General features: G+C 38.8%; 1 protein-coding gene across 2 annotated transcripts; it reads right to left on the bottom strand.

Annotated features, from left to right (window-relative positions):
* Window positions 1-5,559: 5,559 nt before the first annotated feature.
* Window positions 5,560-17,259, bottom strand: Smp_031950.1 (hypothetical protein; the record flags this gene model as incomplete). 2 transcript variants are annotated; one of them, XM_018792435.1, is made up of 7 exons in its annotated part: window positions 17,238-17,259; window positions 13,981-14,083; window positions 13,890-13,943; window positions 13,727-13,850; window positions 13,560-13,686; window positions 13,360-13,524; window positions 5,857-5,938 (listed from the first exon to the last, which is right to left on the bottom strand). In XM_018792435.1, exons 2-7 carry the CDS (start codon window positions 14,077-14,079, stop codon window positions 5,857-5,859), a joined length of 651 nt encoding a protein of 216 aa, XP_018644218.1. In that variant the 5' UTR covers window positions 14,080-14,083; window positions 17,238-17,259. The 2 variants fall into 2 exon arrangements, with proteins under 2 accessions (XP_018644219.1, XP_018644218.1); XM_018792436.1 differs by having other exon boundaries at window positions 5,560-5,938; window positions 13,727-13,943.
* Window positions 17,260-18,443: the final 1,184 nt, after the last annotated feature.

The raw sequence follows: 18,443 nt of genomic DNA, 5'->3' as shown, positions 1-18,443 counted from the left end.
CTAATGTTAAAATTACACGCAAATCTTTCTGCCCTCAAACTTATGACTATTTACTCAAACAGTTAAACGAATTTTGATATCCTTTCAACGCTTAATTTATGTTTCTGTATGTCGAAATTCTCATTTAAATATACAAATGAGCTTTTGTACGATATTTTTACGGTACTACCAGTGTCATTGATCAAATTCATGAAGAAGTATGGCATATGCCGATCAGATTCTCCGAAAAAATCAAGTCTGTCCCTATTCATGTTAACATAACAGGTTTATGCTTTTGTTTTCTCACCGAAATATATTCAAGTGTTTCGTCCTACTCAAGGCTAAGTAGTAAGATATGAATGAACAGTGAATAGATATACTTATACATACGAAACTAGCTTGCGATCTATATAGGAAAGCTGTTGAGAAGTAACCGACTGAATATTTTTCCGTAGAATTTGGGAAAATTACACAAAACAGTACTCTCCTTATCCATTGAAATACTGAGTAGCTTCATTGTAAACCTGTGTAGTAAAACTGTTATCGAAATAAAATATTTCCACTTTTGGAAGGATAGGAATCTAACTTGTTCCGGACCTTATAAATTCTTTCCCACCAGGAATTATGGTTCACACTTCTCGGATTTTGTCTTCAAAGCGCGAAATGTTAGAAACTATGTAATTTACTCATGAATTGATATTCAATGATGTTATCAGCATAATTATTGATTCATAAAAACTGAAAATTATCAGCTCAATCTTATTTCCTTGACTCCGTTAATACATTGCTCTCCTATTTATAATGAGAAATAATACTAAAAGGGTGATTGAAACCACTTGAACTTTTTGAGATATTTCTGTCATAATCAAGTTAACAACTATCTAAATGGTAGAGAAAAGACTTTGCACTTTAAGTGATTGCTTTAGCAAAAGAATAATTTTTATCGCAGATTGCCAGTGTACTAAGATAGGAAGCATACTTGTTGCTTAGAAGGTAGTGATGCTAAATCTACATTAACATTAAAGTACGTAAGTTTACCCTTTAGAAATCAAAAGTTTAGTCTTTGAAGTAGTGGAAAACTAGTGCACATATTTCACCGACAAACATGACATCAAGAAACTAGACAACATTGTAGTTTCATACTACTGAGCGATTCCAGAATTAAACTTCGAAACAAGTACAATTCCTTGATATTTAGAAATCCCAATACTATTTGTTTATGCAACAGATACCATATATTTATTTTCGTGTCATACTATCGATTTCACATGATAACTAATTCTGCACCCTTATTATTTTTAGATTTAGTCATATCTGCTTGGTGATTGCTTTATCCGCATTATTTGTATCATTCCCTTCATAGATACGTACATGGATAGTAAAGGACTTGTAACGTTCTTGGTGACTTGTTCCAAACACAAGAAATAGACAAGATACTCCAATTGTTGATAATCAATAATATTTATTACCATATTTTAGGAGTTGTAATGTGTGAAATATACTGAGAACGCTCTTAATCCTCTGTATAGACTATATTTCTGTTTCCATTTGTCTTCTATTAGATACACAATTACTCATCAATCAGTATCAGATCATTCTATAGGAAGTATTATGCCAGTACTGGAACTTGTTTGAAAAACAATTAATACCTAGAACCAGTGAAGTTCGGTAAACGATAAAAAATACCATGTTTTTACGATACAGTATGCTGCTACTTGTGTCTGGTTAATATATCACGTGATAAATGGCTAATCAGAACACAACTTACACAATCTTAGCACTGCGTCAAACAAATGATGTATTGATGGGTCAGTCAGTCACAACATAGAACTCCGTACGTACGTACATCAGTTCGAGTTGCCATACCACATCAGCACAGAGATGCAGTTGTCGATTCAAATCCCATAGTGGTAGAAGTAGTAAGAGTATAAGCAGTAAACCGAAAGATTAGACTTTGAAGATGTTATTCAAATGGCACAATTCAGTGAAATTTGAAAAGAGATAGCGACATGAAGAATTTAGAAGATTAGAATTTGGCGGAACACAAAGAGTGGATGAACCTTCGCCATTGCAAACGATTTTGAGCCATGTCATTCAAGGTCTCTAACCATCGATTGCTATCATCTTGCGAATCCCAACCAGACAGTCTACACCTACCAACATGGCTCGGTCCACTTGTTAGTAACTTCATGCATTTGTGCCACATTTTGGTCTAACCGCCCCTAGCTTTCTTCCAACCTGCTCCTACACCATAGAACATCGCACGTCGGTGGTTGGGCATACGTAACACATGTCCCAGCCATCTCAACTGATGAAGTTTCACTACTTCATCAATCGATTTGACATCCTTACATAGTACGCGTTCCCTAACAACTGCATTACTTACTCGGTGGTCCCAGGATATACAAGCAATGCTTCGAAGACACCTATGATCGAATACTAGTAGCCTATAAATATCCTCTACTCTTACCGACCATGTTTCACTGTCATAAAGTAGGACGGAACGAACTGCTGCACAGTAAACCCATACTTTGGTTGCTAGACGGATATCTCGCCAACGCCATAAATGACGCAAGTTGGCAAAAGCTAATCGAGCCTTCTGTATCCGTGTTGAGATTTCGTCACACACCAGACCACAAGGACTGATGAAACTCCCAAGATAAATGAAGCAGTCGACACGGCCAATTACTTCACTCCCTATCACTAGTCCGGGTGTCGATGCAACCCAATCCTGAAGTAACATTTTGCATTTCGAAGGGGAGAATCCCATCCCGAACATGCCTGCATAGTTGCTTATAGTGGTCAGAAGACTGCATTTTGTCAGCGTCTTCACCAAATAGAACTATGTCATCAGCGTATTCTAAGTCAACAAGTGAGTCTCCTGGTAGAAGTTCAACTCCTCCAAATTTGGATGAGGAAAGTGTTATTTCTAAAAACACGTCTACGATAAAATTAAACAACCCACTGTCCTTATTGGTCTTTTTTCTGCCTAGCCCTGCCTATTGAGTCCAAAGCGCCAATAACCAATTCCATTGTATGGACCATACATTTCAAACATACCTGGTTTATATTCAGGCCAGCTAAACCACATCATACCATAAACAAAAAACAACGAATGTACAAGATCAAGCCAAATAGGGTCTATGATTGTGAAAAACTCTAATTAATAAACTGGGTAAACCTTAAGAATAGCATATCGTGTAATAATAATCCATAGATCAAAATAAAGTATATAATAAGAGGAATATAAGTAAGCATAATCTAGTTACTCAATAGTTATACGATAAAAATACATGTATAATATTAGTTCATTACTAGCTTTCAAAAGTTACCCAAAATTTAATCTTCACTAGGATATAACATAGTCAGTAATAAGAACTAAACCCAATAATGCGATTTTATCACTATCGACTGATAACTAGACAATACAACAGACATCATACAATTATTTTCAAGTTCGTCTTTACTATTTTTCGACCGGAAATACACCCAACTCCGGCTAAATTATTTAGCAGCCCATTTAGCGACCAATCAGAATGAAGCGAGAATCATCATCTCTGTCATCTTTGTAAGCAATGGCCGTCGGCTTGTCTAGGTCTATTTTTCCACTGCCTCTTTCGTGTCGCTACAAAATTCAACCCTTTAGTGTGCTGAAATTCTGTAATTCATGTGGTCCTCTAAATTTCGGCGCTGTTTTTTGAATCAGTTTCCTTTTCCTTTCATTACTACTATTGCTACTACTCAGGTTAGTATATTCTTTCAAGGGTGCCTATGAGTTTTAGATGATAAAATCTTAATCCGTCTTGTTTTGAGTATTATTTTGTAGATATCGAAACCAGAGTTAGTTTTCTAGCTAAAATAAATGTGTCTATTGTTTTGGCTACATAAGGAAGCCTGAGTGCCATGGTCAGAGAGTGGAAGAGTAAATAACTGTTATTATACTAACTTTTGTATAGATCAAAGTTTACCGGTTGCGAAGCCATGTTTCGTTTGAGGTATGATCTCAACGGGTAGATGATAGCTTCATCTAAGATGAACCAAAACCATCCTTGTGATGAAAAGTATCTGACATGATGCATGCTACAAGAAATTAAATGATGATCAGTTGCTAGTTGTTATATCGATGATAAAAACTGGGAGTGGTCCTGAGCAGATTGTTAATATATGTCGGAGACAAATTTGAAAAGACCATTACCGTTCATTATTGTCAATAAGTTGAAATATAAAGTTGTCAAACGTAAGTTTCTCCTATAGATCTATGACTTTTCAAGCTGAGAGTTTCAGTGACATGCTTTCAACCTTAAGTAGTAATGGGAAAAGACATGTATCCAATGGTGGGGACGCTAACCAAGTGAGGAGAATAGCATTCAGTACTGATGAGCAAGTTGAAATGTATACATGTTTTTCTGAAATAATTTGTCTCAGTGTGACATACAACACTAACAGACCTAGACAAGCCAACGGCCATTGCTTACAAAGATGACAGAGATGATGATTCTCGCTCCATTCTGATTGGTCGCTAAACGGGCTGCCAAAATTACGAACCAGAGTCGTTTATTTTCACTCTTATCAGGCACATAATTATATAAGTTTTTTGGGACAATAAATGTTTGTCTTTAAGCTATCTTTTACCATTTATATATTGTGAGTTTCATGTAAAGTTGGATTTTCGAATAGTAGTTACTTGGTCATATCAAGTTAAAGGACGGATTTTGCGAAACACGCCAAAGTATGAGACATTTTATTGCTATAAATTCTCATCTTCGTACTCTTTTAGGCATGAATTTAGATCCAGTATAGAATAATTGAATTAGCATAGTAAATATCAGGCAAAATGTGACCAGCAGTCTACTTTTTTAGTATGTTTAACAATGGCCAGAATCGCACCCTAGAAGACAAATTTGTCAATCAGTCATTGGCAACGAACAAGAAAAACTTTAAACAACTCCAAGGTTCAAGGAGCAAACAATCAAAGTAAACAACGGCGATACACCTATGGGTAACAACCAATCAAATTCTAGGTCAACAGAACAAGTAGAGACAATGGTAGAAAAATCCTAATAATACTTCTCATTGAAGTTTATGTTGATAATGCTGTCGAGAAAGACAATGAAAGCTTTGCGATTAAACCATCCCGACAAGGTAAAAAAAACACCCAGAATTCACATTCTGACCTACAAATACTTTCCATACGCTAAATTGTTGACTCTCAAAATAGCATCACTTAAAGCACATAAATGTAAACAAAAACAATTTACACTTCAATTGTCGTCTGAATGTAGTCTATCCCACGAACATTATCGTGCATTATATATCTGACCAAAACGATAAACCGTCACCGAATCGCCCTGTCAACTATTCTTTTAAGCTTAAAATCAGCCGTGTGTAAGAAATGATTAAGTATTTAGAAGACAAATAGACGAATGTATGCAAGGGAAATAATCAATGGGATCAATCAGAGATAGTCTACTTTACTTCTATGATTGTTTTAAAATCATTTGTCACAAGTAGCTAAATAAATTGTGCAAGTTTATATGGCTTGTCAAAAGGGTCACACTATGCAGCGTAAAAGTCAAACTTGAAGCACAAATAATTTTATATCCTATTTCATAAAAAGCTCCTATTCTCAATTTACAAGGAGCTGGAAGTAAAGAAAATATAAATAATGATGCAAAATAATTTGTCACTTAGTCAAATATTAAAAAAAGTAACGCGAAATCGCAATTTTAATGTTTAAAAAAAAAGTAACCAGTTTAATATAGATGTTTACGCAAAAGTAAAAACTAATTTTTCTATTATTCATAAATCACATTAATAAAGAAATATAGTTCGATATAAGCACAGAATATTAACAATGGTTGTATTTTTCCATTTTCTTCAATTTACATCATGAACTACAAACAAAATTAGGTTGGTTTGGCTAACCAGTAGGTTTGCGCTGCTAAAAACCACAGTTTGACTAAAAAAAAGAAAGGTCAAACATTTAAGAATTAATTCAATTTAAATAACACGAGAGGAATGGGTGATTTTCTAGAAAGTGGAAATTAGACTAATATTAAATAGTAATCATACAAATAACAAACGTATAGAAAATTTCTTTTTCTCATTATAATGTCCTAATGATGATTACTATTTGCGAATCAACGTAATCAAAATGAGAACCTTTATGTACACAAAATAACTATGGAGCTATAGACACTAGGACACATCAAATCCAGAAGTATTCGAGAAGTGATATACATGTTTGTGAGCACAGTTAACTAAAAGTAACTCCCATGCAAGACGGTCACTAAGGTTGTCGTGTTAGCTATAAACGATTAGCAATATAAACTCATGAGCACTAAGTTCTTAAATATGATCTAAATATTCCAGAATATACGCAATTACTTGACTATATATATATATATATATATAGTGGTAAGGTATTAGATCTCCAGTGTTTGATCAGGTTGTAGGTATATCGATCATTTCCACACACATCACCGAATGTCAGAGCACACCCACTTTTATTGCAGATTAACAATCAGCTGCTTGATATCAGGGTCACCTTTGATTTGCTGGACAGAACTGTGCTTCACGATCATCTGTTGAAGAGCGTGCTCGAGAATATCATAAATATTTGTAAACAAACACTTCGTAGAAAATGAAAGCATACAACCACCCTCTTCATCGTTTCATTCCAACAGTAGTATTAGGTAGGACTAGTTAATCCCATCATTCCTCATAAACTTTGTAATCGTATATCCTGGGACCACCGGGTAAGTAATGCAGATGTTAGGAAACGAGTACTAGGTAAGGATGGTAAATCGATTGATGAAGTAGTGAAACTTCATCAGTTGAGATGGCTGGGACATGTGTTACGTATGCCCAACCACCGACCGCCCCGACGTGCAATGCTTTATGGTGTAGGAGCAGGTTGGAAGAAAGCTAGGGGCGGTTAGACCAAAACATGGCATAAATCCATGAAGTCGCTGACAATTGGACTGGGCCGTGTTGGTAGGTGTAGACTACCTGGTTGGGATTCGCGAGATGATAGCAACCGATGGTTAGAGACCTTGAATGACATGGCTCAAAATCGTTTGCAATGGCGAAGGTGCATACACTCTTTGTGTTCTACCAAATTCTAATCTTCTGAATTCTTCATGTCCGTATCCTTTTTCTCTTTCCAAATTTATTTCACTGGATTATACTCCTTCAATAACATCTTCAAACCCTTATCTTTCACATAATACTTATACTCTTACTACTTCTACCAATATGGGATTTGAATCGACAACTTCATCTCTATGCTAATGTGGTATGGCAACTCGAACTGATGTACGTACGTACGAAGTTCTACGTTGTAACTGACTGACTGATTGACTGAATCGATATTCTGGAAACAGTTCTGAAGTACGTAGCTGTGGGTCTTAAACCTGTGGAGATTTGTGTTTAGGCGCAGTGACGATAATACTACCAGTGCCACCATCTTAAGACGTTGACGTCGGTGGCTTGAGGATGTGTTAAGAATATCATCACAGGAGCTCCTACTCTGTGCATTATTCGAAAACGTTTGGATTGAGCAGAAAAAAAAGGGGAGAGGTGGTCAGTTTAGCATTGTGTGGAAAGTAGATATATGGGACACTACGAGTCCCTAGTCCAGGTTCTAAATATGGTTCGACTCAATTCTTGAGAAACTATCCCACATGGCGCAAAATAGAAACCAATGGCAATCCTGATGAAGTGTTTTTACATAATCCGTAAAAATGTGATGAATTTTCTAAACTGGGTGTCTTTGTTGGTTGTATTTTTACTGAATTATATATTCTATATACCATTTTAGTTCACTTATTTTGTGTTCCACCTTATTCCCTTTCGAGTGGTTTATATAATTCTGGTGTCGTTATACCAAGTTTTAGGTGAATTAAATAAATCATTCATCTAATTTATTACTGAACGTACACATCAGTAACGATATATTTTAACACATTGCTTGATAATAATAATAATAATAATAATAATATATATATATATATATATATATTTTTACAATAGTTTAGTATTCCGTATAGAGCCGAAAACTATAAAACTTGAAAAACCGTATACCCATTTTATATAAGTACGACTTCCAAAAAAATACAGAAGAGAGAAACATTTTCCATACTCTATCTCCGGATTAGTGTGGATACTTTTTAGAATACCAGGTCTATGGTGTAAAGTTCATACCCAAGTAGTAGATAAGAAAGAAGTAATCAAATAAACATGAAACGAAGTCATCAAGTAGATCAAACAAATAACAGCATAGCATTATGATTTATAACTGTAGTCGTGGTATGATAGTAAACTGTTATGTGATAATCCTTTACGACAATCCCAAGACAACTTGAAGACGACCCAATAACTGCATAAATAAATAAGGAAATGTACTTGATGAAAGTCGTAGAACACAACACTCCGAAATCTTAAAGAATCATGAACAGAATACTGAGTGCGTCGCTGGTGAACAAAAACAGAAGTGAACCAAGAATGAAGTCCTTAAACTAATTTGCTAGTTATTTAAAAGCTTCGTACAACAAACAACTGCTAAAAATCTTGTTCCCGATGTAATTCTGAAACCATTTAACAGGTTAACGGAGCCGTAGTTCAGTAGTTAAGGCATTGCCCCCAAGATGCCCTGGTACGGCCGAGAGTGGGGAGAGTCCACTCTCCCTCTCGAAATGCTCTCACATGGCCAGCGAATATATAGCCTCTGCCAGGGAAGTCCTACTCACTGACTTCTCGTGGCGGGGTTGTTGTTTACGAAATTGAGAGGACGAAAAGCGAATGTCCGGCGCTTTAACCGGGTTGGCGGACACGGAGGGTCCATCTAGGGGAGTTGGAAAACCCTGATTTCAAACCAATGGTGCACATGGGCTCCAGTATCCTGATGGAACGAGTGGCGAATGAACCTGTTGTTGGTCACCGGCTACCATGGGACTGTATCTCCTCACGATGCTCCACTGCCTTGTGGATCAGACCTTTAAGTCAAAGGCTCGGGGTGTGGCCCCCTAAGAAAACCACCTGCTTCGGTTTGGGCATCCGGGCAGTATCACAGCCCACACACAAATGACATGAAATGACTCACTACACTAACTACACTGCTCTCGTTCTTAATAGAAGAAAGACAATTTACATTATTATTATGATTATTATTACCATTATTATTATTATTATTATTACTATTATTTACTACGTCGCTTTTTCACTCCCTTTATTCCCAAATTGTGTATCCTTCCTTTCCAACTTATGCAGTAGCTCGCTCATGGTGGAAACTCTGTCCTATCTAAACGATCTCCAGTCAACTGTCTGGTTGAAAGTGAATGCTTCCACCGATTACGAATACTGAAGCAGTCATTCTGAAACCACGTACGCCGTTCAAGCTGGCTTCCTTCAACGTTCGCACACTAATGCAGATCGGACAACAGATAGGGCTGGCTATGTCTTTGGAAGGTCTTAATGTTGATGTTTGTTGTCTATCCGAGACCCATATTCAAGACTCTAGTGAAGTACTACAAATCCGCTCTCCATCTGTCGCCTCGAAAAGCTTGTTTCACGTGCGCTTATCCGGGGACTCTGTGGCATCTTCATCCGGTCTTGCAGGCGTTGGTGTTGCACTAAGCGCTAGGGCTGAGGCAGCACTAATCGATTGGATCCCCATTAACAGTCGGTTATGTGCTGTTAGATTAGAAAGTTCCATCAAAGTGAGAAGAAATCGGCGTGAAAAACGGTGTCTTTTCGTCATCTCCGCCTATGCCCCGACAGATTGCAGCCCGGATGCAATCAAGGATGAGTTTTACCACCAGTTAACAGTTCTTCTCCAGAAAGCGCGTTCGACAGATATTGTAGTATTAGCCGGAGACTTGAATGCTCAGGTCGGGCGTCTAGGCACAGAAGAGAGTCGTTTAGGTGGCCGATGGGGACTTGTTGGTCGCAGGACAGATAACGGGGACCGTTTGCTGCAACTGTGCGCAGTCCACCTGTTTCTGGCTAGCAATAACTTCCGGCACAGTCATCGCCGGTGTGCCACCTGGCGTCCTCCCTCTGCATCCCAAGCCTGGACTCAGATTGATCACATCGCGATCAGCTACCGCTGGCGTGGTTGTGTACAAGACTGCCGCTCCTTTTGGAGTACCTATCTGGAGTCTGATCATGCCCTGGTCTGCGCCAATCTCACCTTACTTTTCAGTGGCCGAAGGATTGACCGCCATCAACGGATCGATGTTAGTAAACTGGCTGCAACTTCTGTTGCAAGTAAGTATCGAGCGGAGCTAGCTTCTAGGCTAGCTACCATCCCACCGAAAAGTATAGATGAGCATTGGTTGCATCTTCATGACGCCATGAAAATGGCGAGTAAAGCCGCTTGCGGCTTCGCGAAACGTCCCGCTTACAAGCACTGGGTTTCTTCTGGCTCCTTACAACTGATGGAAGCCCGTCGGTCTACTCCGGGTGACCGTGAGTTTGACCACAAACGAAGGCTGTTACGTAATGAAATTGGGCAAAGCTTGCGTAGGGACCGAGAAGCCTGGTGGTCGGAGCGTGCTAATGAGATGGAAGCAGCAGCTGCATCTGGTAACTGCCAGAAGCTCTTCCAACTCATCCGAGCCACTGGCAGCAAGAAGTCTGGTGTGAGTGAAACAATCTACGAGGATGATGGGATGCCAATCACTAACATCTCTCGACGTCTTGGACGATGGGCGGAATTTTTCGAAGGGCAGTTCAACTGGCCTGCTGCTCCGGCAACATCAACCAGTTTGTCCTGCCCCCCATGGCCGGTGACGACTGATCCACCAAACGAGGCGGAAGTCTGCAAGGAACTCCAACTCTTCAAGCGCTACAAATCACCTGGCCCAGACGACTTACCTCCGGCTCTTTTTAAAGATGGTGGTGACTTTCTGGCTATGGAACTGACGGTGTTGTTTGCAAAGGTTTGGGAGCAAGAAAGTGTTCCAACATCATGGAATGAGTCGATAGTCGTCCCTATCTTTAAAAAGGGTTCACGTTGTTCCTGTAATAACTATCGGGGGATAAGTCTACTTCCGATTGCGTCAAAACTATTGGCTTCTATCATTCTTCGTAGGCTGTTTAAAACCCGAGAACGATTGACTCGCGAGGAGCAGGCTGGTTTTCGTTCTGGTCGAGGATGCATTGATCACATCTTCACCCTCCGCCAAATGTTAGAACACCGTCATACTTATCGCAGGCCAACAATCGTAGTGTTTCTTGATATCAGGGCTGCCTTCGATTCGTTGGACAGGACTGTTCTCTGGGATTGTCTATTGAAGAAGGGTGTGCCTGAGAAGTTCATGAACATCTTAAAGGCCCTGTATACGAACACCTCAGGCAGAGTGAGGGCATACAACCACCTTTCTCCCTTGTTCCATTCGAGCAGTGGGGTTAGGCAGGGTTGCCCAATCTCACCATTCCTCTTCAACTTTGCCATCGACGACATCCTGGAAACAGCTCTGATGGATGTAAGTAATGGCGGTGTGGATCTGTTGCCTGGAGAACGACTTCTCGACCTCGAGTATGCGGATGATATTGTCTTACTGTGTGATAATGCCCAAGGCATGCAATCCGCACTTAATCAGTTGGCAATCAGTGTCCGCAGGTATGGCATGTGCTTTGCACCTTCAAAGTGCAAAGTACTCCTACCAGACTGGCAGGATTCTCATCCTGTACTCACCCTGGATGGTGAGCAGATTGAAGTAGTTGAGAAGTTCGTGTATCTAGGTAGCTATATAAGTGCTGGTGGTGGCGTGAGTGATGAGATTCATGCACGTATAAGGAAAGCCAGAGCGGCTTATGCCAATCTGGGCCATCTTTGGCGCCTTCGTGATGTTAGTCTGGCTGTAAAAGGTCGGATCTACAACGCGTCGGTGAGAGCAGTTTTGCTCTATGTTTGTGAAACCTGGCCTCTCCGAGTTGAGGATGTCAGACGACTCTCTGTGTTCGATCGTCGTTGTCTCCGAAGGATTGCTGACATACAGTGGCAACACCACGTTAGTAATGCAGAGGTTCGACATCGTGTGTTCGGGCGCAGAGACGACAATTCAATTGGTGTCACCATCTTGAAACACCGACTTCTGTGGCTTGGACATGTTTTACGAATGTCGTCCCAGAGACTTCCACGTCGTGCATTATTTGCCGACTCTAGGACTGGTTGGAAAAAGCGGAGAGGTGGTCAGTGTATGACATGGTGTCGTGGCATGAAAGAAAGCTGCAAAGGGCTAGCTTCTGTTGGTCCTTCACGACTCCCTGGTTGGGGTCCGAGAGATGGTGCAACACAGTGGCTAGAGACGTTATCAGATATGGCTCAGAATAGAAGCCAGTGGCGATCCTGCTGCAACCTTCTTTTACTTTCTACATAAAGAGTGGTTCTAACTTTCTTAACTGAAAGAGTCTTCTGGTTGTACACTTCAGTCCGCCTTATCTTTTCATCCCTTCTCTTCCTACTTTCATTATTTTGTGTGGCGCATATGTATCTGGTGCCCTTTTGTACCAATATATATGTGTTTAAATAAATAAATAAATAAAGTTAAGGCATTTCAGACACTAAGTCACAGGTCCGAGATCCGTTCCGTCTACTTCGACTTGGGCAACCGTATGGCATAAGTAGACCCCAAACTTAATGTTCTCGGTGAGCAAATAGGATTAACAGGTATCTGATCAACACCCTGAGACCTGTTTTAACCCCTACATGACATAGTTTGTCTCGATAGAACTTGTCAACATTCATCGGACTGATATAAATTTAACCTCATAAAACAAAGGTCAATATATGGATGAAAATAGATGGCAATGTGTAAGTAATCCAATACAATTTAGAATATATTCATCTATCAGGTTTTCATGAATTTACGGTATGATCCATAACCTGACTGCTTTAGTTGAATTATTTAAGGCAGATTTTAGACACATCAAGCATAGGTTAAATGTTGAATGCTTAGCATGTTGAATTACAACACCACTAATCCCAATTACCGGTTAGACAAAGTCAATATATTACATCTGAAACAAGAGGACGATGAGGAAGAAAGATAGTGGAATAAACAGCGTGTAGTGAGACTAAAGATTTGTTAAGTACGAAAAAACTGAATAACTGACAACAATGAATAGGAACAAGAAGAAGCTTTAGCTTGTCAGTACACTACTTTAAATAAAATTTAGAAGTCGAACTAAGTGGAATGTCTAATTAGAAAGTGAAGTGATAAACAGCTTAGGATGAGTATCATACCTACGGTAGCTCTACCAAACATTTGTGAGGGAAGCCGTTTTTCATACTTATTAAGTTTACTTTTGATGGCTACCGAAATACAAGAAACAGCAAGAATCGAATTTTTAGATAAATAATTCCACACTAACTCGTTGTTCCTAAAGTACTGCTTCAAAGTATCACTGAATTTACGACAGTAGGTGATAAATTTTCGTTTTTGATCTTCGAGACATTTCTTTTGTGTTCCCGGTGGTAACGTGTCATAAAACGCACCCACAGCAGCTAACAACATCTTTATTGCATCTGCTATACCTCTAAGTAAATAACTTTCGTTGAATAATTAAATTACTTGATGACTTCTATAAATGCTCTGCGGTCTATAATTTCATCAGGTATGCTACTAAGAATAGTTTTTAGTGTCTTAGCCGTAAGTTCCAACTCCAAAACTCTAGGATTTCTTGACGTCCTTGAATTATCTAAAATTACATGCGATCTAAACAATATCAAAGACAATACCACATTCTTGAAGAGCAGCAATCCGTAAACACGTTTCAGTCACGTCAATTTCACTATCGACTCCCATCCGTTGAAGCAAGCCAATCATGAAATCTTTACTGAAACCAGGATATCGCTTCTCAACCTAATATATGCACGACTTTGTATCTTAATTCAAACTTACCTTATAGAAAGCTTCCTTTAGTCGCTGAGTTAAAGCGTAATTCTCTTTTTCCATCTTAACAAAATCTATATCCCATACGATAAAGACATACTTTGGCAAACGTAGGTTCGAAAATAACTTGTTTTGTTCGAGAAGCATTACCGACTCTGTTAGTAGGAGCCATTGCAGCCGGCCACCTACTTCCAGCCATATTCCTGTAAGCAAGTACACAAAAGTAAGTGCTGAGTAAAATACAAATTTCTTTAGAAACCAGTAAATGCTTGAAACCAGTCCATTATACCCTAAGGACAAAAATAGCAAGATCCTCACTTGAGACTTCACAAAGCAAACCCATCAGCAAGTAAAATTTTACATTTTGGGATATAATTCGAGAAAGTTACCAAGTATTAAACCGTGAACATTGAATAAACACAATACAAAAACCTGTTCAAAACACAGACACTAATATATTAAGGATAAATAACTATAAGACCATCAGCAGTGAAAAATATTTGAGACTTATGATGAAAACCCTTTAGAAATGGGTAGGCTATCTAGATTCAGATTTTTGTATTGAGGACAAAACCGATGGTCCGTTAGTCCCTTCGATGTATCTAAGCTTCTTTTGAATAAGTCAATTAAAGGTGTGAATATCTTTTATTTCAGTAGTAGATCCTAAAAGTTGATTACTTGGATAAAAAACATGAAACCCACAGGAATTTTTTTCTTTCTTAACTTTTGAACTTGCTCTCATCTATCCTATGAGTTGTTCTGACCTAGTTGCAAAAAAGAGGGTATATCAGGTCTAGAATCATTTTTAGTATCCCATACATCAAAATCAGACCTAAATCCTCAACCCCTACTGTGTATGGTAAGCTTTAGAATTCCGGAATCGCACGGATATTTATCCTCCATACCTTTTTCAAGATGTCCGAGTCAGTTAAACAGGGTCTTGGAGCATGAAAAATCTTCAGGTTTGGATCTCACTAGGGCTATATATACCATGGCGAACATGTTTGTATCCAACTTGGTAAATGTTTGTCTTGATGCCCCCATGGTTCTCAACACGTCAGACACAATTGCACGGCAGTATGATGTGGTCCGAAGATTGTGACTCACTATTGCTCCCAGATGGTTATAATACAGGACTAAGGACACTGATGTTTTCCCCATGTTTCGTTATTTACATGTGTCCAACATAAATGCAGAAACATGACTGTGTTGATTGGGCATTGACCAAAATTTATACCAGCTTGCCATAACGTTTAGATCGGCCTGAAATTCACAAGCATCGGTACACTCAGACACTTTTCGTCACATTTTGACATCACCAGAGTAAAGTAGCATCAGAGACCTTACAATACGCGGGAATTTATTTACATAAAGTATCAAAGTAAAAGACCTAGAACAAAGCCAGGAGTATAAAGTATTCGGTTCTGATTTTTTTGTTTAGAGAGCTTAGTCTTTTTGGTAACTCGTTCTATTAGAAGTCCACAATGAGTGACCGATTCGGCGAGTTTTTGGGGCTAGTCCTATATTGATAGGAGGCTTGTGAGTGAAAATAGTCACGAAGTCATCACCCATGGCTTCTACTCTATCAATTAGGATGAACTCTCGTAATTAAACCGGGAATCCATGGGTGCCTTCTTGTTCTGTGATCGATGTATAAGGACAGTCGCTTTAACTCCCCGACTGCAGTTTGTGAAAACTGATTTTCGTATATTGTCAGAACTACAAAGGTTGTTGTTGCACTTTTTCTAGATCTACTTGCAGCGTTTTATTGCATTTGCTTTTCCAAGATTGATGATGACGTTCCAATGTTTATTTTTTCTTTCCCAAATAGTAGTTGAATCTTCCAGTTTATCCGGAGATAGAACTGCTTTTTCTTCACCAGAACTTTTTAGGCACAGCCCTCACGCAAATTAAATGAGATTTGTGTGGCGCATATATATATATATATATATATATATATATATATATATATATGGTGCTCCTTTGTACCAATATTTGTCTAAATAAATAAATAATAAGGAACTTTCCAGGGCATAAATGGTTGAGTTGCTTAGCTCTACGACTGGCAGAACTGAATCCATAACATGTAATGGTACTCCTGTGCATATTTCTTAGGCCTCAGTTAAGGCCACAGAGCTGATCGTCTTTACGTCTATCTTTCATATATTGGGGTGGGCCGGGGTGTTATCTAGCAGTAACCAACTTGAATATGAGGACGCTATGATTACTTCTACCCACAATTGGAGGATACTTGATTAAAATTATCACTACGAGTGGTGACTAAGTATAGGACAGATAAGAGCCACATACGTCATCTGGTGAGATCCATAATGTACTGTCTCTATCTTTTTTCTCTTTCCAAATTTATTTCACTGGATTATACTCCTTCAATAACATCTTCAAACCCTTATCTTTCACATAATACTTATACTCTTACTACTTCTACCAATATGGGATTTGAATCGACAACTTCATCTCTATGCTAATGTGGTATGGCAACTCGAACTGATGTACGTACGTACGAAGTTCTACGTTGTGACTGACTGACTGACGGCCGAAAAGAAATATATCGGTGTCATAGCAATGTCATTTAAAAAGTGGACGCAAAACAATTATTGCACAGACCGAAATGACTTTGAAAACCTTGACATTAAAAAGTAATTCGAGATGCAGTAAAGGGACCAACAACGAACATCAACAAACTTCTGAACTAGTCATAAAAGGAGTGTGACAAGACTCACATGTGAATCGTTTGATCCAAAGAAGTGCAAAGCAATTTAAATGACTGAAATCAAGTCTTTATTATGTGACTCTGAACAACATACCCTGGCACCTTACTGTACACAAAAGTAGTGAGGAGTTGAATTCACTATCCATATAGAAAACAAATGACATGCTTGACTGCATGACATAAGACCTGATTATTTCTGAGCTAACAGCTACATAAAGAAAACAAGTTTTGGTGAAAAGTCCACTTACTAATGCTCTGTCTTAGCTGATGTTTATGAGCCTAGGAATACATGTGCATCACGTAATTTCAGAAGGAAGAAAACTAAAGCTTCCTTCGGTGTGATAAATACTTCTAGGACTCCATAATAATCAATGAAGACTACTTTTGATACTGCTATGGATGTAACTTTCGTGATTGTCACCAGCATGGTTGAAAAGCATAATTTTATTTCTAATGACCTGAATTAAAACCAACTCAAAACCAGCACATTTCCTGCGTGTTAACATAACCCACTAAAATTCTGGTAAACTTAATGAACCTGATGAAGATTTGGGGGGAGGAGAAGCTTAAATAGGAGCGAGCTCACTATAATGTCAAAAATAGCACCAAGACTACCATTCACTAACCCTGTATCGTTACAGTTAATCGCTCCCGCTAATCTGCACTTCTTCAATCCTTCAATCCTTGTAAAGCAAGCATACCAGACAGAAAATTTTTCTGATGAAAATTTGAGATACTGGTATCGTTTTTCTTAAATAGGTGGCCCAAGTCATTCCCCTAACTTTAAATAGGCATGTAAGGACAATAAATATGTCAGGACTAGTAAGAGTCTGTAGAGGTAAATAAATCCCCCAAAATCAATAACTCTGTAAGTCTTCTGGATTTGATGCAGACTACATTAGTTTTATCAGACTCATTTAGCTCAAGGCTCTATGTCACGAGTGAGTACTCCGTGTAACACATCTCCTACAGCGGTTAACCAGCTTAGATTGATCGCTTCTCGATATATCGATAACCTATCAAGTATGTCTTTGAGCCTCTTCACTTCTGAGTTCCAATTTGGCTGAGTTGGGACGCTTCGATTATAGAATTTATTATTAGTTCAGATGTTGACAAACTTTGAATACTTCTATCGTCTTTGGTGGTGATCCCGATGAAATCTAGTACACCAATTAGTAAACTGTGAGTCTGTTTCTCATTGAAACACTATATATCATTTTTTGTTTTCATATTTTCGGACAGTTTTTTCTCGTTCAATAATATACTATATATTCATCAAGGTGGAACAGACTCCTAAGTTATTCAAGATCAAGACTATTTCACCCCAGCCATTTTGGCCCTGCAATATCGAGGCCTGGCTCTGCTACGCAGAAGCTGACGTTCGCCAGCACTGTATATCAAATACATGTGCACAACTCCCCTCAATAGTATAAGCACTGCAACGCGATGTCAACAAGTAAATCACACCTAGTATGTTTACTAATGACGCTTCGGAACCTTACGAAACTGAAAAAGGATGTTCTTAAGCGTGGAGATCTAACCGAGTGACAGAGGTTAGACAAACTCTTCCACAACATTGATCCGCAACATGTCTTAGCAAAGGACATGTTACTACGATTGAGAGAGGTCACTGGGCAACGGACTTTTGAAGAGGGTCAGTTTAGACACCTCTTATGTAAGCTTACTCAGCAGGTATATGCAGTGCTTGTCTCACTTCAAAAGAACGCTGTAGACAAGCTGACTGAATCTGCTGACTGAATTCCGGAGATCACCAGAACTTGAGGTAAGGTGGTGGTTGGAGGTGGTCAACAGGAAACCCTGGACCCGGGTTT

Source organism: Schistosoma mansoni, assembly GCF_000237925.1.
Source record: "Schistosoma mansoni, WGS project CABG00000000 data, supercontig 0290, strain Puerto Rico, whole genome shotgun sequence".
In the NCBI taxonomy this organism is placed as follows: Eukaryota; Metazoa; Platyhelminthes; class Trematoda; order Strigeidida; family Schistosomatidae; genus Schistosoma; species Schistosoma mansoni.
This window is presented reverse-complemented; position numbering and strand designations above follow the sequence as displayed.